Source organism: Chrysemys picta, chromosome 6, assembly GCF_011386835.1.
Source record: "Chrysemys picta bellii isolate R12L10 chromosome 6, ASM1138683v2, whole genome shotgun sequence".
In the NCBI taxonomy this organism is placed as follows: domain Eukaryota; kingdom Metazoa; phylum Chordata; order Testudines; family Emydidae; genus Chrysemys; species Chrysemys picta.
In genome coordinates, this window is record NC_088796.1 from 23887479 (window position 1) to 23911075 (window position 23597).

Sequence of the window (23597 nt, forward strand, 5' to 3'; positions counted from 1 at the left end):
GAGCGGAGAGAGCGCTTGGGGAGAGAAACGCGTGCCGCGGGGGACTGAGCTGTTCACGCTCTCGGGGGCCCCGCAGAACTCAGCGGCCGCTGATGTGACGCTGGCTGGGAGGCAGGTGGAGAGAGCGGTCCCCGACCACAGCCAGGATTGGCCCCTGGAAGGACCTCGGAGAGCTCCGGCCGCTGCGCACGCACCTCAGCCCGCTCAAGCGGGGGCAGAAGGTGAATATAAGCCGGGCGAGCCGACGGGAGGAGGCAGTGAGGCTTGGGAGCCGCGGGGAGGACAGACGCTCCTAGAGAGGCAGCAGCGGCGGAGCCCAGGTGGGCGCCTCCAGGACTGGGACCGTCCCGCACCAGCGAGAGGCGGCTCCTTGTCCCACCGCAGCCCAGCGGTGCTGGAGTCTCCCTGCCGGCTGAGGCAGCGCCGCCCGCTCCCTGGGGGTCTGGGCTCGTTCTGCTCGGCCTGATGTGCCCCACGGCGGGCACGGGAAGGGGCGCCCCGCCTGCCAGCGCCTCCGTGCGGGAGCTGCCTGCGCTGGGCACCTGAAGCGGCAGCCGCCGCGCTGGCCGTCGCGGCTGTCTGAGCTGCTGCCTCCCGGGCTGGACTACGTGCCGAGCATGTGCTTTGCAGGCGAGGGGGACCCGTGCCAGCCACCGGCGCGTAGCTCCTGATCGCAGCCTCTGGGTGGGCGGAGAGAGACCCGCTCCCTCCAGCCTCCCCTGGCCATGGGATGGACGCCCCGTGCGAGCCCAGTTACTGCTCGCTCGCCGTCAGCATGAAGGAAGCCGGGGAGGGAGCGTCCCTGGCCGGGCAGTTCGGCAACGGGACCAACGAGTCCCTGCAGGAGCTCTTCAGGAGCATCAACCTGGAGCGAGCCGACGGGCTGCAGGGGGACAGCTCCGCCGTCCTGCGCATCGTCATCTCCAGCGTCTACTCGGTGGTGTGCGCCCTGGGGCTGGTGGGCAACCTGCTGGTGCTCTACCTGATGAAGAGCAAGCAGGGCTGGAAGAAATCCTCCATTAACCTCTTCGTGACCAGCCTGGCGCTCACCGACTTCCAGTTCGTGCTGACGCTGCCCTTCTGGGCGGTGGAGAACGCCCTGGACTTCACCTGGCTCTTCGGCAAGGCCATGTGCAAGATCGTCTCCTACGTGACGGCCATGAACATGTACGCCAGCGTCTTCTTCCTCACCGCCATGAGCGTGGCCCGCTACCACTCCGTGGCCTCGGCGCTGAGCAGCCGGCGGGGCAGCGCGGGGTGCTGCTCGGCCAAGTGGCTCTGCCTGCTCATCTGGGGCGCGGCCATGCTGGCCTCCCTGCCCCACGCCATCTTCTCCACCACCGCCACCGTCTTCAACGAGGAGCTCTGCCTGGTCAAGTTCCCCGAGGGCCGGGGCAACAGCGCCCAGTTCTGGCTGGGCCTCTACCAGGCCCAGAAGGTGCTGCTGGGCTTCGTGGTGCCGCTGGCGGTCATCAGCCTCTGCTACCTGCTGCTGCTGCGCTTCCTGGGCGAGCGCCACGTGGGCCGGGCCTGCGGCGGGCCCAAGCGGCGGGCCAAGGTGACCCGCTCGGTGACGGTGGTGGTGCTCTCCTTCTTCCTCTGCTGGCTGCCCAACCAGGCGCTCACCGCCTGGGGCATCCTGGTCAAGCTCAACGTGGTGCACTTCAGCCCGCAGTACTTCCTCTCGCAGGCCTACCTCTTCCCCGTCAGCGTGTGCCTGGCGCACTGCAACAGCTGCCTCAACCCGCTGCTCTACTGCCTGCTGCGCCGCGAGTTCCGCGCCGCCCTGCGCCGCCTGCTCTGGCGCCTGGCCTCGCCCTCGCTCACCGCCACGCGCCCCTTCACCGCCACCACCAAGCCCGAGCCCGAGGAGCAGGCGCTGCGCGCCCTGGTGCCCGCCAGCCCGCTGCCCCCCGCCGCCGCTCCCCAGCCCGAGCTCCTCTACTACCCGCCCGGCGTGGTGGTGTGCAGCGGCCGCTGGGACGTGCTGCCCAGCAGCTCCGCCGAGCAGCGCTGCTGAGCCGCAGGGGGGCCTGGGAGCGATGGAGGGGGAGGCTGGCTGGGGGCAATGGCCACGGGATGGGCTCCTGGGAGTGTCCTGGAGGGCGATGGAAGGGGTGTCTGTGAGGGATGGGCTCTGGAGACTGGCCCAGCTGTGGAGGTGGTGTCTGGGGGGGGGGGAGGGCTCCTGGGAGTGTCTTCCCCCTAGGAGAAGTGGGGGGAAGGGAGGGTCCATGGGGGATGAAACTGCAGCTGTCCCCTCAGCTTTGCCTTTGTCCAGCCTTGGGGGTGCATATGGAGACTGAGGCTCCATGTGCCCAGGCTACTGTGTGTGAAGGGGCCGGGGGGGACTAAATGGGGGGATGAGGACGCCTGGGAAGTGGAGGGCGATTGCGGGTTTTGTATGAGGAGGTTGCGGGAGCGGTGAGACTGCAGCTGGAGTGGTGCCGTCACCAGACACCGTCTGGGTGTCCCTTGCCGCCTCAGTGCAATCTCCCAGCTGCAGAGGAGGTGGCTGAGGTGTGTCGGAAGCAAGCCAGGACTTTCCACCTGCCACCTCAGAGCCCAGGTTGCAGGGGACCTGGCTTCTTTTGTCCTTTCCCAGCACTGAACTGGGGCACCAAGCACAACTCACTGTAAATGCAAGCAACTATAGCCCTGGCTCTAGCACAGCTCCAGAGAGAAGGCTGTTTGTGGGGCGTTCACTGCAGCATTTAGCCTGTTGCCAAAGCAAAATGATTCTCATTGATAAATAAGAACAGGAGTAACTGATGTTTAGGAGCGGGGCGCTGCTGAAAACTGGAAGGGGCTTTTTCTATTTTATTACCTGTAACTATAAACTTTGCCCTAGCGGTGAAATGTTATGTCCTACCATCAGCCACTGTTGTAGATCATTTGTGGTTAATGGGGTACTGTATCTGTAACTGACCATTGCTTAGAAGGAATTAAACCACTGCACTGCCAATTTTAAAGAGGCTGAACATTCAGAGCCCAAGACCTGAAGGCACCATTGTGACCATCTAGTCTGACCTCCTGTAGAACACAGACCATAGAACTTCCCCCAAATCATTCCTAGAACACATCTTTTAGAGAAACAGCTAATCTTGATTTAAAGATGGTCACCGATGAAGAATCAGCCATGAGCCCTGATAAATTGTTCCAATGGTTAATTAACCGCACTGTTAAAAGTTTACATCATATTTCCAGTCTGAATTTGTTTAGCTTCAAAATTTCCAGCCCTTGGATTGTGTTATAACTTTCTCTGCTAGATTCAAGAGCTCATTATCCAATCGTTCCCCAGGTAGGTACTTATAGGATGCAGCCAACCAAGCTGGCTTTATCTTCTCTTTGTTAGACTTAAACAGCTCAATCTATTTAGCTTATCACTTTAAGGCTAGGTCTACAGTGGGGTGGCGGAGGAGGATCGATTTAAGATACGCAAATTCAGCTGAATTCGACGTATCCTATTCGACTTACCCTGCTGTGAGGACGGCGGCAAATCAACTGCCGCGGCTCCCCCGTCGACAGCGCTTACTCCTCCTGACGAGGTGGGAGTACGCGCGTCGATTTGGGGATCGATTTAACCGTCTAGATGAGACACAATAAATCGATCCCCGAGAGATCGATTTCTACCCGCCGATCCGGGCGGGTAGTGTAGACTAGCCCTCAGGCAGTGGTTCTCAACCTTTCCAAACTACTGTACCCCTTTCAGAAGTCTGATTTGTCTTGCATACCCCTAGTTTAACTTAACATAAAAACTGCTTGCTTAGAAAATCAGACATAAAAGTGTCACAGCACACTATTACTGAATAATTGTTTACTTTCTCATTTTTACCATAGAATTATAAAATACATCAATTGGAATATAAATATTGTACTTACATTTCAGTGTATAGTATGTAGAGCAGTATAAACAAGTCATTGAATGATATTTTTAGTTTGTACTGACTTCATTGGTGCTTGTTATGTAGCCTATTGTAAAACTAGCAAATATCTGGATGAATTGATGTACCCCCTGGAAGACCTCTGCGTACCCATATACCCCTGGTTGAGAACCACTGCTGTAAGGCATGTTTTCTAATCCTTTAATCATTCTTGTGGTGCTTCTCTGAATCCTCTCCCATTTATCAATATAGTTCTTGAATTGTGGGTACCAGAACTGTACACAATATTCCAGCAGTGGTCACAACAGTGCCAAATACAAAGGTAAAATAGCCTCTCTGCTCCTACTTGAGCTTCACCTGTTTATTCATCCCAGGATTTCATTAGCTTTTTTTGTCACACTGGGAAGTCGTGGTCAGCTGATTAGCCACCCTGACCCCAAAATCTTTTTCAGTCACTGCTTGCCAGGATAGAGTCCCCAATCCTGTAAGTGTGGCCTACATTCTTTGTTCCTAGATGTCTATATTTACACTTAACCATATTAAACCATGTTGCTTGCGCCCAATTTACCAAGCAGTCCTATCACTCTGTAACAGTGACCTGTCCTCTTCACTACTGACCACTTCCCTGCATTTTGTGTCATCTGCAAACTTTATCAGTGATAATCTTATGTTTTCCTCCTGGTAATTGATGCAAATGTTAACTAGCAGAGGGCTAAGAAAAGATAGGTTAGTTTGACAAGATCTATTTTCCATAAACCCCTGTTGATTTGCATTAATTACTTTACCCTTCTTTAATTTGTTATTAATCAAGTCCCCTACCAGCTGCCTCATTATCTTGCCCGGGATCAATATCAAGCTGACAGGCCTATAATTACCTGGGTTATCCCATTTACCTTTTTAAAAATTGGCACAACATTACCTCTCCTGTGTCTTCTAGAATTTCCCCAGGGCTCCAAGACTTATTGAAAATCAACATTAACAGTGCAACAAGCTCCTCAGGCAGCGCTCTTAAAACTTATGGATGCAAGTTACCTGGACCTGCTGATTTCAAAATGTTTACTTCTAGTAGTTTCTGTTTAATATCCTCCAGAGCCACTGCTGGAATGGAAAGAGTGTTATCATAAAATGAGACATCTGTTCCCCCCCCCCCCCCCCAAAATACAGACAAATGTGAATATAGAGGTACTTGGCAGCATTTCCATGAGTCCGTTTTTGTTCATTGCTGCTGCTGTGGATTTTAGATCTCCAAAGATGCTTCCCTCCATCGGGCTCTGTATATAAGATGTTCCACAAGAGGTCAATACATGACTCTTGTCACAATTAATACACGCTAACCCATGTGAGAATGATGGGTGGCCGGGATGACCGGGACAAGACCAATTCCAGGAGTTTCAGCTTGTGGAGTTTCCTACTTATCCGGTCATCTGGGGGGACCGGTTTGTCCCTCTGCTGCATGGCGGGGTCCACTCCTTTAGCATGACCATGAGATCCACACTGATCTCAGGAGATCCACAGAAGAGAGGGTGCGGATGTTGTTGTCTCCATTCTATGCTTGGCCCTACACCAGCTCTTGCAAGATCTGCGCTTCCAGGTGCTGCTCCTACACAGCAGCCTTGGGAACCCAGAGGAAGGAGTTCCACAGGGCTAAGGGGGGGGGAAAGAGGAGAGACTAAAGCACCAGGTCATGTGGTATTAATTTGCATTTCTTTTTGCTGTGTGTTTGGAGGAGAGAATCTGGAGGAGCCCTTGCTCTGACCTTCACAACTCCATGAAGCTGGAAGTGCAGGAGGAGCTCACAGAGGGGTACTGTGGGGTGGGAAGGAGTAGATTAGATTAGAGTGGTAGAATTTCCTTCTCTCTATGGATTTTTCTAGACTAGAGGTTTTGCTCCTGTTGTAACTCAAGCTGCTATTAGTTATTATCTTGAGCTAAGTAACACAATTATAAATTGGATACCCCACACGCTGCATGGCAGTTTATTCCAGGACCCAAGTGTTCGTGATTCACCTTTGGGCTCAGCCTACAGCAAACATTCCCTCTGAAATTCACTCCTGTCAGACTGAAGTAGGTGGAAAGGGGGAGGGGAATGAGGGTATTCCATACAATGGCATGGGGGGGGAGGGCAATTTTCCTCCATTATGGACACAGATTAGAGCATGAGGCCTTCAGTTTTTTTCCAGGAAAACCTTGCATTGACTTCAAAGGGAATTTTACTCAGGGAGGTACAGAGTCCTTCAGGATTTGGCCCCATGCTGTACATGCCTATGAAGTCCAGCGTAGAATTAAGACTTGCTCCTGTGCTCAGGCTGCAACTGGGTCAGTCATTTGAACCAAAGCACCATTATTCTGTCTCGAGACAGCTGAGACCTCTTTGGTGGTATCCTTATAATCCTGAGCACGGCAATAGAGACATAGCGTAGTGTTCAGAAAGCAACAAAAATTATTTGGAGGAACAAATTGATGAGGAAAGATCCAAAGACCCTGGAGATGACTAAGTGGGGACCTGGTAATCTACAGCTATTGTAAGTGAATAAAACAGCAAGTATGGGGTAGAAGCTGCTCAGAACAATTTGGTTTTTGTTCAGAGCAGTGAGCTAGATTACACTGTTGCCCAAGGAAAGTGCAAAGAGTCCAGTCACTAGAACTTTAGAATGTGTAGGGAATCATCCTGCATGGGTAGCGAAAGGGAAAGACCCTCCTGAATCCAGTCCATCTCTAACTTCCATGATATGAGGGGACGACGAGATCTTCAGCATCTTTGGGCTATTTCTTAGGTTGTTTGGGCAACATTCTTCAGATACATTGCATGAATGCTGAGCTGACTGGTTTCCTCCAAATGCCCATGTCTAGATTTATAACACAAATCCTCTTGTGACTCAAAGTAAAGTGTTCATGTCGCTCTGTGTGCAGCTGCAGTCAAAAAGCTAATAGCATGTTAGGAACTATTAGGAAAGGGAGAGTAAGACAATAAATATCATAATGCCTCTGTACAAATCCATGGTATATCCACACCTGGAATACTGTGTGCAGTCCTGGTCACTCCATCTCAAAAAAGATATATTACAATTGGAAAAGGTACAGAGGACAACAAAAAATGATTAGGGATCTGGAACAGCTTCTGCATGAGAAAAGATTAAAAAGACTGGTACTTTTCAGCTTGGAAAAGAGAGGACGAGGAGGGGATGTGAAAGAGATCGAAAAAATCTTGATTGGTGTGAATAAGGAGGTGTTATTTACTCCTTTACATAATACAAAAACGGGGTCATGCAATGAAATTAAGAGGCAGCAGGTTTAAAACAAACAAAAGGAAGTACTTCGCACAGGCAACATGTCTCCATCAGGAAAAAATCTAGTTGTTCCCTTGTCCCCACTCCTTACATCATTATTGTCTCCTTTAGGCCTTCATCCTCCAAGGGATTCCCTGTGCAGACACTCCTACAGCTACATGGGGCCCCACTGAATTCAAATGGGTGCAGAGTTGATCCACAGGGAACCACTTGCTGGATTGGGACCTTAGATTTAAAACTTTTGTTAAGAGATATTTCCCTCCAGCTTAAAGAGAGAATCTGTTACTGATCCAGATCAAGGGGATTATTGAAAATCTGTTTATAACGAAAATTCCATTGTCAAAGTTCTCTACATCACACAAGGGGTCAGAGGTGGCTGGTAAAACAAGTTCTACAAGAAAAGACTGGATAGTGGGTTAAATAGCTCCTTTGGCTCAGCATAATTGGTAAAAATGCATGGAACATCTTGTTGCTTTTCTCTAACCACTGTCCAATGTCTCGATTGCAGGAAGATATGTTTCTTAGAACATACAAAGTAAGAAAATAATTGGATTCTTACATTCATATACATGTACATATATGCCCACGTTTCTCAGACTGGATATGGATGCAGCGGCATAGCTGGAATCACATGTAAGGGCCCACAGATCTGACAAGGCTAAGAGGAAGTCAGAGGGATTATATTCCTCCTCCTGCATCATCAAGAAAATTGTTTAGTAAGCGCTAATCAGTGACACCTGTGCAAACCCAGTGATGGAGATGTGAGTTGTACAGCTGTCAGCGTGTTCCTAATCTGAAGGCAATAGGGATTCCACAACTCTAAGTAAGTCCCTCATTTTCCCTATTGCCCCTATATGGCAGGTGATTAAGTATAAGAAAAGAACCTAGATAGACTCTTGGATCCTACGTTTCAGTTTTCAGAGCTGTCATTATGAAAAAACAAATCTTGGAATTTGAGCACACATGATATGGACTCATAAAGGGAAAGGTCTAACCCCATTTTTATTAGTGTGGTTCTACTATGAAAGGTGTAAGTGCTTTCTCCTGGGGACGATTATATCTTTTCTAAACATATTGTTTCCAACTCTTGCGATTTTATGGCAAGTCTCACATTATTTGGTGTTTCTCTTAAAACTCCAGCTCCTGGAGTCAAGAGAATCTCAGACACATGCACACATAAAATTAGCCCTGATGGTTGTGGAGAAAATTATGAAATGTGACTCAAGAGCATCCTAAAGGCTGAGAAAGCAGAAGACAAAAAGAACCCACAATACATTTATATAAAAAAAAATCACGATTTTTAAGCAAATCTTATATTTTGAGCTCAAAATTTTTGACTGCTTGAGGTTAGCAATACTGTGACTGTTTTTCTGAAATTCAAAACTTAGGCCCTGACTCTGCAGTGAGGTCCCTGTGCTCATGTACAACCCCACTGAAGTCAATGCAGATTCCTGCACCCACATGGAATGCATTGACTTCAGCGAGGCTTTGCACAGATTTAGGGGGTTCCCTGAATGCGGCTTGCTGCCTTACTTCTTTACTAGTAAAATTCAGTTGCTAGAAGTACTTTTAGCTTATTGTGTACTTGATGCTAACTTCAGCCAGCAACTTCTTTTGCCAGAGTAACAATTGCAGACTCTGGACCAATGTGATAGGTAGCTGCTACCAAGGGAAAAATATCAGGAAAATATCTTAAGCTAGCTTGGGGATAGAAGGTGAAAGAGAGGACAGAGGCACCAGGTACTAAATAGGGAAAGACAGCTTGCCAATCGGGAAGGTTAGTTTATTACTTTCCAGTAGAAAGGCACTATTTTAAAATCTCTGGTGTCTGATAACTCAAAAATTTCTCTTTGTGACTGGGCTTTTAAGCCTCAGACATATGAAGAAGAGATGTTTCTGAGCATATTTGCAGCTTTATACCATGAGATGCTAGCCAAAGAACTCTAAAACCAGAAAGGGGCACATGGTTTTCTTGACTAGGATGACGTATATTTATAATGAACCTTCAGAATTAGACAAAAGGGAGTGGGACACTTTTCAAGCTAGAAGCTGAAAAGGGAAGCTATTCACAACATTCTTAAGAAGTATTGTCTCATTGGGCACTGGAGACCAACCAAGCATTCAGGCTTTGGGGTGGGAGGAATTCACCTGATTTTTAAGAGAGCCACAGCCCAGCCAAGATCTCCTGTCTTGAAAGTGACAAATCAGATCTATGTGTGTCAGTTCTGCCAGGCTAACAAAAGTCGAAAGCAATAAGCATTTATTTTTCCCACTACAGTCAGCATTGATTACTCTGAATACACACAGGGAGCAGACCTGTGTTTTTTTCATAGATGTTAACTTGTTTTAATGCCCCTACAAGGGAGTAGAACCAGTATAGTTAATACACAAGGGAGATGTTAATATATGGGGGAGGATTTAATTCTCCTAAAGAAAAAAATAGGGAGATCCATATAAAAATAACTAAAAAGTGATGTACTATACTGGTTACATTGTAGCGAGCCGCAGAGTTAAGAAAAGTGTAATAGTTTAGGCTGGGAGGAGTGTTTCCAAATTTTTGCTCCATGGATACACATAGAAGCACCAGTTTTGTTTCTGGAAATTTTCATTTCACAGAACCTGAGAAAAAAAGTGTGTGATATTTGATAGCTTTAAACTGAGAAAGGCCACTCAAAGTAGTTTTACAGCAAATGCCATCATCCTTTTCCTCCACTGAGCTAGCCACCTACAGTAGTTCAGGAACACCAAGCATACCCTCCCTAGGTCTCCTCTTGACAACCACTGTTCCCCCAGCATCTTTTGACAAGACTGAAGGGATCAATGCTGGGGAGATAGTGTGCTTTTTCTGCAAGCGTTGCCAAAGTTAAGACTTTCTGTTTGCTTCCTGAGCTGCATGTTTAATCAAGAAGAAAGCATTTCACACAAGCTGCTTGAGTTGCTTGTTTTCAAGGGAACCAAATGGAATTATGAAAAATAGGGTGCAAATTGGGATAATGAGCATGACATTACTAATACTGTAAAGCACTTCTAAGCAAACAAATAAATATCCTTATTGCATGTTTTGATTCAAGTCCCATGCTTGTCTGTGAAACAGGAAATAAAATAGTATTTCCTGAGGGAAAGAAAAAGGAAACAAAGTGTCAGCCTCGAAAGTTAACAAGGCTAACCCTTGTTTTCTGCTCTGATTCATTTAGGCCATCGCTATTTCCATTAAGGCTGGGGTAGTTACTCATCACACAATGCACTGTATTCTAGTGGATCAAGCAGGGCTCTAGGACTCAGGAGACCTGGGTTCTATTCCTAGCTCTGCCACTGGCCTACAGGGGGACCTTGGGTAACTCCCCTCCCCTTTCTATACCTCAGTTTCTCCATCTGAAAAATGGCAATAATGATACCGACCTCGGTAAAGTGCTTTGAGGTCTATGGATTAAAAACTGATATATGAAGAACTGGTCTGAAATCAACAATGACATTCAATAAAGTATTTCGTTTTGGAAGAAAAAAATCAGGTATACAAAGTGGGGAATAACTGGCTTAGGTGATACTACTACTGAAGAGGATCTGGAGGGTATAGTGGATCACAAATTGAATATGAGTCAATATTTTACAGTTGCAAAAAAAGGCAAATACCATTCTGGGATGTAGTAACAGGAGTGTAGTATCTAAGACCTGAGAGGTTATTGTCCCACTCTAGTTGGCCCTGGCGAGACTTCAGCTGTAGTAGTGTGTCCAGTGTTGGGTGCCACACTTCAGGAATGATGTGGACGAACTGGAGAGTCCAGAGGAGAGCAACAAAAATGATAAAAGGCTTAGATAACATGATTGTGATGACAAATTTAAAAAGGACTGGCCATGTATAACTTTGAGAAAAGAAGACTGAAGGATGGGGAGGAACCTGATAACAGTCTTCAAATATGAAAAGAGCTGCTATAAGGAGGATGCTGATCAATTGTTCTCCATGTCCACTGAAGGTAGGACAAGAAGTAATGGGCTTAATCTGCAGCACAGGAGATTTAGGTTAGATGTGAGGAAAAACTTTCTAAGAATAGTTAAGTACTGAAATAGGAGATCATGGAATTCCCATCATTGAAGGTTTATAGTAACAGGTTAGACCAGTGGTTCTCAGCTTATTTACCATTATGGGCTGCATATGCATCCACACAATATGTTATTCCTGGGGGAATTCTGTGCAAAAAAATAAAAATTCTGCACCAAAAAACCAACAATTCTGACCAGAATATTTTAAAATTCTGCATATTTTATTTGTCAAAATAACAAAATACAATCATGCCAGCTTCAATTATTTTGGTAATTTATTTCAAAATACCTGTCAGCAAATATGTCTGTAACAATACAGACAACAAAATGTTTTTTTTTTTTGGACAAATAGATTCATTACTAGGCATATTAATACAGAACTTTGAGTAATTCATTTAAACTGCAATACAGAAATGTATTTCTTGCACCCCTCAGAAGCAGTGCAAAGGCTTGGGGGAGTTGGAGTAACAGAGGAGCTGAGGGAGAGGAAAGGAGCCTGGAAGTGAATCTAGAGGGTGGGTGGGAGAAGTATGGAACAGGGGCTTTTTGGTGGCGGGATTGTTAGGGAATTGTGGAGCCTCCCCCATGCAGACCCTTGCTGATCCCAAGCCGCTTCCATTCAGTTGGGCACATCTGTCCTCTCCCCATGTGTCCCTGCAGCCCCCTCCCTCCTGCCCCATGTGGCCCTGCAGCACCCCTGCCATTCAGCTCCTGGCTCAATGCTGTCACTCCACTAGCTCCTGAACCCAAGCGCTAGTCTGTCCCCCCAACTAGCCATTCTGAACCCCAGTCTGTGACCCCCAGTAGCCCCATGTACCCCACTCTGTCTGTTCTAACCTGGCTCAATGGGTAGGGTGCTCTGATAAATGCAGCCAGCTGCTAGCTGTTCTGGTGCCACAATGGCCTCTGGTGCGTGAAAGGCAGGCTTGCAGCATTTCTCAGGTAGAATGTATTTTCTGCGGAAAAAAAATTCTGCACCGGACATGAATTCTGCACATGCACAGTGGCACAGAATTCCCCCAGATGTAAATACATATTCTTCCTGTATGGCCCTGAGGATGTCACATGGGCCACAGTTGTGTGATGATTGGGCCACCAGCAGCCCACAGGTTGAGAACAACTGGGTTAGACAAACACCTGGACAGGGTGCCTACACACACACTCTCTCTCTCTCTCTGGTTATACTCCACATCAGGTCTTTATATATTGGATCCTATTTATATCGAGGTAAAACTGGATGACCCAGTACCAAGCTCAATGTCTTCTTGACTTCATAGCCCATGTTATTCAGTTAAAAGCACCCATCAGTCTGCTATTAAATGCAGTAACTGATGCTATTTATAATTTGGTCCATGCATTGAATTAAAATTAAAAGGGCAGAATTGGTGGAACCCTTGAAATGAATGGTACTACAGTGAACATGTTCAATATCTGTAACATTTTCAAAGTGCTGAAGCGAACCTTTGTTTCCTGCTTAGGACCTGTAATATTTAAGATTGGTTTTGGTGCCATTTAAAAGTTTTTTTCCATAAGATGCACACACCTGGAATTTTTCCATTTTCTAATCAGGATATTTGTATTTTGGGGTGGATGCCTTTTTGTGTAGGAGACGCTTCAGTGGGAATATTATTCTGGAGTCTTAAGTAGGGGATGTGTTTTAGTTTCTGTCCCATCCCTGGCTATGGAAGCGCAAATGCAACACAGCATTGGTAAATGGACTTCAGCAAGATCAGGTGGGAGGGGAGAACATGCTGCAGAGCTGACAAGCCACCCTTTGAGCCCCCCAGCCTGACTCCACTGATGTTCTCTCTCCATAACTACACAGCAGAGGTAATAAGGGAGAGAGGTTAACGGGCAGCAATGCAATGCGGGGGGAGGGGTTCATGAGCTGTGCTGTCAGGAGGGATGAGAACAATGTTGGGGGTGGGGGGAAAGGTACACCATGCAGATGCCCAAGGATTGAGACTGGAATTCCCCAGTATGATTCTTCACTGAAGTCCCAAATGTCAGCAAGGAAACACGTTTGATAATTGACCTCCACAGGCTTACTGTTGGGTGCCTCCTTGTAGCTAGATCCGAGAATTAGCTCCACTCAGGTCCGATGCCCCCCTTCCAACCGTTGTTCACACAGCCTCCCCCACCCCTTGCTCTCCAGGACTCGCAGCTCTCCCTCTTCATGTCTCAGCCCTCTGGCCAGCTCCCTGTATAGTCTTCCCTTTCCAGGGTATCAAAGTCCCACTCAGCTGCCCACATGCCATTCTAGACAGTCTTCTGCTCCAAGGACAGGTCCTACATTACTTTCTCAGTGGCTGTCAGGGAACCCAGGCTCATCCCCTACTCCGGGTTCCAGTTCAGGGACCCTCTGTCAAAGAACTCCAGGCTGCTTGCTCCCAAACCCTGTTAGTATTTCCCTAGATTCATTCCTACTTCCCTGCTCTATCTTCTAGCCCCCTCCTCTGTGTTTACCGGCCCAAACTCCCTCCTCCCAGGGACTAACTGTAGACTATTCCTTTCTTTGGCTTCTTGCCAGACTCTATAGCTCCAGACACACTTCCCTTTTCCCAGGGAGAGACTGCATGCTACTTTCAGCCACTTACAGCCCTCTTCTGCTCTCAGCTTGCTGGCTTTATACAAGTTGGGGATTGGAACTGCTTTGAGCAGAGGGTTGGACTAGATGACCTCCTGAGGTCCCTTCCAATCCTGATATTCTATGATTCTAAGCACAGCCTGCCCCTGTCCAGCTGGGATCCATCATCAGTTAGCTTTTCAGGCCTTGACTGTCTCTGAAGTGCAGCCCAACAAGCTGCTCTGCCTTGTGTGGGGTGGACACCCCGTCACAATGACAGGGAGAGCGAAAGAGAGTTTTATAACATTATGTGAAACGCTTGGCAGAGTCGAAAACCATAAAAGAATGCATCAAGGTGGCATGTCAATACAAAAACACCCAAGCACTCAAATCAAAAACCGAGCAACACGCACAGGGTTGGTCACTTCATGCCGCTTGCTGGTACTTCGATGTGCGATGAAGTCGATAACACATTTGACTGAATGGTGCTGGTCAGAACCGTACAGTACTTTTTAGAAAAAATATCTGGCAACGATCCCTCACTGTGGGATTGCGTAATAATATTGCATTAACAGAAGGCTTCATGTGGCTTAGCACTTAACATGGGACATGGATAGGAACGGCACCAGAACAGAAGATGCACACCACAAATAAAGACACTTCGCTTTAAAAACAAATGCTGCACTTCGGAAGCAAGCAGCTCAATGCTCCTTTTGGATACATTTTAGCCAGGAATACAACTTAACAGGTCTGGTCCAGTATTTCTTAAGTACCCCAAACTTGACTCCAGTTAGTAAGGAATACAGAATCAGGTCTCTAAAGCTCATTCAGATATCTTTAATCTTAACCTTTTATGGTCCAATTTGAAATTGACTTGAATCTGGATGGAATGATTCAGGAGACAAATTCTGTAACAAATTCTGGTGTTTTAATGAAAATAAAGATGCAAGCTCTGTACTCAAATAAAAGGAGACTGGTTTGCCTATAGGATTTAATATATTGGTTTGAGGTGTGGATATAGAACAATTCATGGTAATGCTTTGTGGAACTGAATTAAGTTATAATCATATTCTGTTGAATGCTGTGAAAGAAGCAAAACAAGAATTTGATCAAGTTAGACTCTTATGTGCAAAAGAGGAGAGCAAACAGGTCTGAATTCATTCAGTTAAGGTAAGTACTGTATCACTCAGCTTGAACATTTTAGGTGGCTCACAAATTTTAGAATTTTTGGCCAAGATTTTTTAAAAATGGGTGCCTAATTTTAGACATTTAAACAAGGGGCTAGATTTTCAAAGTTGCTCAACTCCCAGCAGCTTCCCACTGACTCCCTATTTAGGTGCCTCAATATGGACTTAGGAGCCCGTCTCTAGGCATCCATGTTTGAAAATCTTGTTCTATGTTTTTCTTTCACATTTATATAAGCACAACATACCACATAAAGCTGTCCAGTAGTGGGATATACCTTAAAGTAGGACTTCTCAACCTTTTCCACACCAGGATCCACTTTTCCATACTACGCCCGCTCCTCATCTAGCCGGAACCCCTCTCCCATTTGGCAATACTGAAAGGACACAGTGGTTGTGACCAGTGCTTAATCTCTAATGAAGGTCCTGGGGCTCAAGCAATTAGGTGCTGGAGCTCAAGCAATTTTTTTACTTTCATAACTGATGTGACAAGCCTAGAGGTGCCGGGGCTATGAACTGCCAAGCCTAGAGGTGCCGGGGCTATGAACTGCCAAGCCTAGAGGTGCCGGGGCTCAGCCCTGGCACAAATTAAGCACTGGGTGTGACTCCTTGACACTTCCTTGGAACCATGACCCCAGGCTAAGAACCCCCATCTTAAAAGTACCTCCTTGGAGTTTGGGATCAGTAACCCCAGCTTTCACTCTTACTGGATACATTCTTTTTGCCACACATTTCATCTCTTCTCTTCTCCAGCTTGGCTAATGATGAGCATTACCACTAATGATGAAGAGCATTACACTGCCATGTATGAAAGTGGCTTACATGTTAACACAAAATTGGGGCAGAGGAAGGAAAGTCATGGAGAGATCTTACAGCCTGAGAAGTGAGGCCACCAATTTTACCACGTATTTCCACTCTGGAGAAATAATGCCCTGGAATTTTAACCACTCCAGCCAATGAAAGAAGAGCGTGCTATAAAAATATCAGTGTAGAAACTGCACCCAATGGATACAGATCAAGAATGACAAAGTTCCCGTGGGGATTTCTTCCTTCATCTATGCACTGTTCTATTCCACATACCGAACAAAGAAAGCAACAAAGCAACAGCCTGTTAATGCCACAGCAGATGCACAAATCACAACCACTATTACACTGCCTGCAGCACTGACCAAGAACCCCAGACCCACTCCAACAATGATCTGTGCCAGCTGCACCATGCAAGTGAGCGCCGCGCAGTCAATTCCCTTCCCTCTTCCAGTGGCCTCAGCTTCTCCTCCATTCTGTTCCTTTTGACGCTGCAAATAAGCATAAAATGAAACCCAATCAAATGAGACAACTGATTAATACACAATAATACCTAGGTCTTGTATAGAATTTTTCATCAGTAGATTTCAAAATGCTTTACAAAGGCAGTCACTATCATTCTCCCCATTTTACAGGTGGGGAAACTGAGGCACAGAGCAGCAAAATGATTTGCCTAAGATCACCCAGCAGCAGAATCAGGAATAGAACCTATGTCTTGAGTCCCACGTCAGTGCTCTAACCACCGACTACAGTGTTCTGAAGGGAAACCATTGTACTATATGCAGCTATTGCCAGATCATGAGATAGCTGCTGCCAACAATGGATGCTGGCTTGCTTGCTCTCTCTTCAGTCTTCTGGTGTCTAAGATGTGCTAGTCCCATGCCCTGGGTGCATGTGTAGTAGTTACAGAATGAAAACAATCATTCAGATACAGTCCTTACAAACAATGACAAGCTCTCCAAATCCCCACACAACCCTCAACTGTCTCATTACCCTCTCCCAACACATCTTCCTCTATAGCCACGCCCAGCCTGGGGGAGTGGGGAAATGGACATTGCAGCATGACTTGAAGGTCAGTAGATTCAGCCTCTGGCAAACCAAGCCAGGAAGAGAATTCCACAGCAGAGGACCACGCACCAAGACTGCCCTGCTTCCTGGGCTGATCGCAGCGGTCACAGTAAACATATGGGAGAGAGGGATAAATAGTCTAGGCCCCAACCTATTTAAAAGGTTCAGTGTCAAAACAACAGCCTTACTTGCACCCTGGTGAGGTATCCTAAGCAACAGGAATCCTACCCATACACACACACACCAAGATCCCTTGTAGTGGGGTACCGTGTTGGGGAGTGCACTTTGGTGGGTCTCTGAGCAGTCCATACCACAACCTCACCATGCCACTAGTTAGTGTTTAATGCTCAACAGCAGCCATTCTACCTTCGCCTGCAGTGTACCAGCCTAGCACAAGGCTGGATTTAGCCCTTCATATCTGAAAACCATCTATAGTTCTGCATAACAAATACTGTTATCAATGCTGGGGGTCAAACAGCTGGTGCAAAACCATAACATCCATTTATTTCTAAGTAGCAAAACACAAGATTTGTCTTAATTCTTATGTGTGGACTGAGTTCTGCTTCTCTTTGTGAAACTAAAATTAAGTGATAATTTATAGATTCACTTTGCCCCTCTTGCAGACTCCTGAACACAGAGGATTTGTCGTAAGCACTCACTGCAAGATCAAAGAGCAAGAGATAAGGAGAGTTTCAGTGCTTTATGGTGGGTAGGCAGCTAGCTCAGGGAACACAACGCCCTGTGCTGTTAAGTATGCTTGTTGATTTCTTTAAGTGCTTTTCATATTGTATTTCAAAATGCTACTCAGACTCAAATTTAAAAAAAAACTATGGGAAATTGCTACATGACTCATCATCCTGGAGAGCCCTCTTGTGGTGAGGGTCAGCCTCAGTTCCCCACAACACTCTTCAGCCTATTCCCACTGTAGAGGTGACTTGGCCCTCCCACTTGGTTGCCGCCTATCCCTGTAAGTGCCTAAACTCATTTGGTGCGTAACTTTCCACTGCCAAAGTTCCCTAGATACCTACGTTTTGGACCATGTGCACAGCTGCCCCACTCTAAATGCCCAGATGCCTATCTCCCACCTACGCTCCAGAGCGATTCACAAACCAGGGGAAGAAGGGCACATTTGGCCACCTAAGTGAGGTGCAGTGCCCAATCCTGTCGGCGGCCTCTGAGCATGCCTACCAGATCAGGTCCCATTCAAAATTGAGGGGGTGGGTGAAGGGGAGGCACCTTATAACTTTTAGCCCACTGGATAGAGCACTGGCCTGGAATGTGGAAGACCCAGTTCAATCCCCCACCTCTGTCAGAGGGGAAAAAGGGATTGGAGCACAGTGGGTCTCTCACCTCTCAGGAGCGTGCTCAAACCAGTGAGTTCTGGGAGAGTCTAAAGTGTGACTGCCTCAGTCTCTCCTCTTGAAGCTGTTCCACTTTGGATTAAATAGTGACTGGAGCAGGGGGACTGGACCCAGGGTCTCCTACATAGGTGTCCTAACCACCAGGCTACAGAGTTATTCCCTCACTTGCTTGCGCTCCAGCCCAATGACTGTGGATAAATACTTAAATAGTCATTGGGCCAGAGGGAATTATTCTCTAGTGCTCGAACCACTGGGTTATAGGGTGGGCATCACCACCTCCTCCTCCTCCTCCTCCTCCTCATTCATTCCCATCTAAAGTTAGGGGCTGTGACTCTCAGCACTACAACACCTAAGTCCCATCATGGATCCTATCCCGAGTGTCTTCCAAATCAGCTACAGATAACCATACTCAAATAACAGGCAACAAGGGAGCTTTGTGCTCAATACACAAGTGGAATTGAGAGGCCAATAGTTTACATCCTGGTGCAGTTCCGTTTTCATAGAAAGCCCATTGATTAAAAAGGTCTGCTCTTTGTTCTGTGCTTTTCTTGAATAACATGATCCAACCACATTTATTTTTGACTACGTCATGCAAAAAGCAAGTCATCTGGGGGATTTTGGACTCAAATAATAGTTTTTATTGAAATGGTGAATGTTTTACTGGGCTGTGCTTATTCCCATGATGTGCCTACGGTTCCAAAGACAGGTACATCCGTTTTTTAACAAATACAGCCAACTATGAGATGCTTTTTCGTTACTCTAGCTTGTATATTTTAGAAGGTTTGAGATTAAAACGAACTTTGTTAGTTTCAGAACTGGTGAAACCATACCATCCAACAGAGTTAAATCAAGAAGCAGGCATCAAAGCAGAAGCAACTGGTTCTCTTCTGATTATCTCTTTGAGGACATTGGCTTATTAAATATGAACTATTCATTTCCACTTGCATAACTTTTAACTCAATTACATCTAGTGACAGATGGGTCTGAATCCAGCATCCCTGAACCTGCCCAGAGCTAGATTTGCATTATGCATCTCGTATAATGGGCTAACCTGAAACTTTGGGTTCAGTTTCCCTTTCCTCTCCTCCCCCACATTTTAGCTTTGTGGTTCATCCCCATCCCTTATTAAGTCTTTCTAAAATACTTAGTGACAACTGATCTGGGCTGCCAAGAACAGAGAAATTAACTGGCAAAATTAAAAGTCTGGGAAATGTTCCACCACATTAAAAATACCCTCCAAGGATTCATTGGAATAAGAGCATTCTGTAAGTCATCTTTCAAGTGTCAGGTTGCAGTTTCACTTGCTCTTATAGTTGCTGTACTCTCACTAACTCAATCTAGCCACGCACTGCTTGCAGCCATATATACTGTATTATGATTCGCTTTGCTCACATTTCATTTATTCATCTCCCCAAAGTTTCCAGTTCCAGCCTATATTGAAAACTTTTCTAAAGCTCAAGTCCTCCAAATTCTTATTAATCTTTCATGTTTCAGAGTCTCTCACCAACTTAAGACACTTGAGAGAACTTTCCTTTAAAGAGCTTAACACCTTAACTTACGTGACATGAAGGACCTGCTGTGCAGAGTAAGATGATATAATTGAGCATAAGAAATGAAGTCCTTTCAAGGTTTTCTTTTGGAATTGTATTTCCCACTGTGCAGGCTTGCACACAGATTCCAAACATTTGTATGGATAATGAGAAGCTTATACTATACAGGATAAAAGCAGTTTTTAAAGGGATGACACACATGCTTCAAGGCATGAGCCTCTCACAGAGGTCAGGAAGAAATGTCACCAATGGCAGGGCATGCCATAATTGTCCACTATGGGATTTCTTGTACCTTCCTCTAAACCATTTGGTGCTACCACTCTCAGAGACAGGATGCAAGGCTAAATTTGATCTGGTAGGGCAATTATTGTATCACTACAGGCTGGTTCATTTTCCTATAAATCTCTATTCTAGCATAACAAATACCTTATTTTTTTATTCAGATAATTTAATGCTGAAGTGCATAAAGTTCCATTTCTTTTAACAAATCATTTGTGTAATACCTTTAGTTAACTAAGCTATTTACATTTCCTTACACGTTTTGGTTATATACTTTAGGGACTCACCTGCATCCTCAGCTAGTGTACACTGGCTCAGCTCCACTGATGTAAATAGAGCGTCACTGATTTATACAAGATGAGGATCCAGCCCCCAGGCTTGCTTGCAGGAAGAGTTGTGCACAGATCTAGCTTGTAAAACCGATTATGTATGTTGTATATGATTATTGATTTGTATGATAGCAGTTCTGGGAGCCCCAATCAGAGATTGGAGCCCCTTTCTGCTAAACACTGTTCAAATATGTACCACACCTGGATTCAAAAAACATGTGATGATAAACAAATGCCTGTCTCAGAATGCTGAATGTTCCCCCTCCTGCTCACAAGGAAGTGTAGTCTAGTGGTTAAAGCACAAGATGGAACCACAGCTTGTAGGTTATATTTCCACTCCATTCTTGACTACCTATGTGGCCTCAGGTAAGTCACTTAGGGCTTGTTTACACATGGAGTAATTCTAGAACAGCTATTCCACTCTAAATTCATACCCTACCTTATATCAGAAAGACTGTCATGTGTGGACAAGCTCTTCAGATCCAATCCTGCAAGGAGCTCTGTGGGGACACTGTACCTAAAAGCATCCCAATGCCAGAGAGAAGGGACTCCCTGAGATCTATTAGAGAGTTTCAGCTGGTGTGACCAGTTCCGTGTACCCCAACTCATTAATGTCATAAACTGTACCTGATATGTATCATGTAAGGTACCACTGGAAAACCAATAACATGCTGATCATTAATAGTCTTGTGTGGGATATGCACAATAAATGCTTAAGGGACCATACAAACATGAAGAAAATGTGAGACTAAAATGTGTTTACCAGATAAGTCCGGGGAGTGTGTAAACAGGTTTCTCCCAAACAAAAGACAAGCTAACACCTCCAGCCAGGTAGCATCAGTCGATTGCCAATCACATGTCAAGTGGCCATTTATTTGCAGCAGAGTGGGCAGAAACAGATTAATTTTCATTTTAGCAAACACCATCAGGGGAAGAAACCAGCATGGAATTTCCTTAGCCACCAGACTCCATGTCTCCTTCCTCACAGCTTGAATGAACTTTATTTTGGGGGGAAGGGGTAACTTTCAGAAGAATCCATTTCAAAGGTTCACTGGACTATAAAAGGGGGGGAGGGGAAAATCCTCAAATGAGCTGTCACCTAAGAAGACAAAGGAACCAGGCACTTGGACTTTGTGGGAGATCCTGACCAAGGGACAGGCCAGCCATCTTGCTGGAAGAAAGTGTGAGAAGAACCTTACTTTGAACCAAGACTGTGATTTTGTTAAGTCAGAGTCACTAGAAAGCTTATTTTTACTTTAGTTCATTTGTAACCCTTTCTAACTTTATTCCTTCTACTTGGTATCACGTAAAATCTTATCTCCTTCCGTTAATAAACTTGTTTTACTTGTAACCTAAGCCAACCCAGTGTTTTGTGTGACTCAAAGTGATTGTTAACTCCAGTCTCTTTAGAGGAGCAAACGAACCTTAATATTTCTCTGAATGGTCCAGGAAAGGGCTGGACATTTCCCCAAACCCCGTGCTCTGCAAAGTCGGGACTGGGAGTGTGTTGGAGTCACTTGGCTAGTAGTGACCAAGGCTGGTGGAGACCAGAGCATAGTAGGCTACTGGAATTAGGGTTGCTGAACTGGAGCTGCTTAATACACAGACGCTCAGTGCAATGCTTGTCTGCTGCCTATTGGTGACCAGGCTGGGAGCCACAGCAGCAGAACATTTAAGGCACCCAGGATTACAGGGTAGGCAGTGACATAATCCCTCACTAGTCTGGATTGCACCCCACAACATGACAAACACCCTTTGCAGAAACCCATTGGCATCAGTGGGGTTCCATGCAAACACATGGGTTTGCCTGAGTTGAGTGACTTGCAGGACTGGGGCCTTAGCCTCTGTGCTGCAGTTCCCTAAACTGATTCAGTCCTTACCTCTCTCACAAGGTTGGCACAAGCTTCATTTATGTTTCTCAAGTTCTTTGAGATCTCAGGTGAAAAGTGCTTTATAATGGCAAATGATTTGTAATATTAGCATTGTTTATCACCACACTCTTGAAGCTCTGTACATTTGACACTCCACCTCCCCCCCGTGGCACCATCTGAAATGAAAATAAATCCCCTTCTCCAATTAAAATGGACCAAACAAAACAAGGCAAATACCAATTCCTTCTTTACTAGACATTAAACTCACCTCTTCCTCCCTGTGATATTCTGCAATGAGGTTGAATGGGACAGTGTACAGTGTGCTGGACATGACTCCAAAGAGCGAGCACAGAGCCAGAGTAGAATATACCTTGGGAAACAGTCCAATAAACCCAGTGCCTATCCCAAAAAGCAGGTATCCAATGAAATAAAGTCCCTTTAATCCTATACAAGGCAGAAGAGCTTTTTGCAAGTCTGTGAAAAGAAAGGGGGGAAAAACTGTTGAGACTAAAAATAACCCAACCTAGTAATTGCAATAATATTTCTTTCGAGCATTCAATTGTAAGAGAATCTCTTTGACAAGCTGGGATGAAGGCAAACAGATCCACTGTTTGACATCAGGAGCATTTGACATCAGTTTTAGACGTTCCTGTTGGAGTTGAAGGAAGTATTACACAAATATCTGCAATTGAGAGCCAAAAGGAAAGGATCTACACAGGATTACAATAAGGCCTTTTTATTAGATGCATAGCTCAGCCCTCCAAAAGTCTACTCACTTTTCTGCCTACAGAGAAAGTGAAAGCTTTTTGAACAGTTTTTTATATATTATTCCCTTATCACCATGCCAAGGGCTAATAAACAGATTTTTGGCCCTGGGCTAACACATTTACATAATGATATTGCAGGGCAAGATTCATTTTTATCGCAAGGTCTTGCAATACACTGTGATGACTTTCTCTTGTGAGGCGCACCGGTGGGGAGAGGCCATGAAGAGATGGGCCACAGCGGCAGGATTGCTAGGTGAAACAGAACCTTAGAACTATCCCCAGTGTATCCATTCTACCTCCAGCATTCGCCTTTGGGTCATTTTTAATACTTATGGGCCACCTCTCCTGTTGCACAGTACCTCACTTCCTGAGTAGTCCCACTGCAATGGAACAAAAACTTGGGCTCAGAGCCATAAAGGGTAGGCACAACTTCAAACTGGACAGAAAGAGGATGCCCCACATCAGAATAGCTCATAGCCCTGTAGTTAGAGCACCTCTCCTGAGAGGTGGGAGACCCTTGTTCAGATCCTTTCTCCACCTTAGGCAGAAATGGGGATTGAGTCAGTCTTCCACATCCCTAGGCTGAAAGTTATAAAGTGGGCAGCAACA

General features: G+C 46.0%; 2 protein-coding genes across 2 annotated transcripts in view; one reads left to right on the top strand and one right to left on the bottom strand.

The window, feature by feature from the left end:
- The first annotated feature begins 600 nt into the window (after positions 1-600).
- On the top strand, positions 601-2161 carry RXFP3 (relaxin family peptide receptor 3). Its single transcript, XM_005312322.4, has one exon. It carries the CDS (start codon positions 731-733, stop codon positions 2018-2020), a length of 1290 nt encoding a protein of 429 aa, XP_005312379.1. The 5' UTR covers positions 601-730; the 3' UTR covers positions 2021-2161.
- A 12523-nt stretch (positions 2162-14684) lies between these two features.
- The window catches only part of SLC45A2 (solute carrier family 45 member 2), a 28658-nt gene continuing 19745 nt past the window's right edge, over positions 14685-23597 (bottom strand). The window contains exons 6-7 of the mRNA XM_005312317.4: positions 22490-22695; positions 14685-16254 (exon numbers count right to left, since the gene is read on the bottom strand). Of these exons, the coding sequence (XP_005312374.2) occupies positions 16027-16254; positions 22490-22695 (434 nt within the window). The 3' untranslated portion in view covers positions 14685-16026. The remainder of the gene's footprint in view (positions 16255-22489; positions 22696-23597) is intronic.

Excerpts from the sequence above, each read along its gene's own strand:
- RXFP3 (XM_005312322.4), top strand. The coding sequence starts at position 731 with ATGGACGCCCCGTGCGAGCCCAGTTACTGCTCGCTCGCCGTCAGCATG.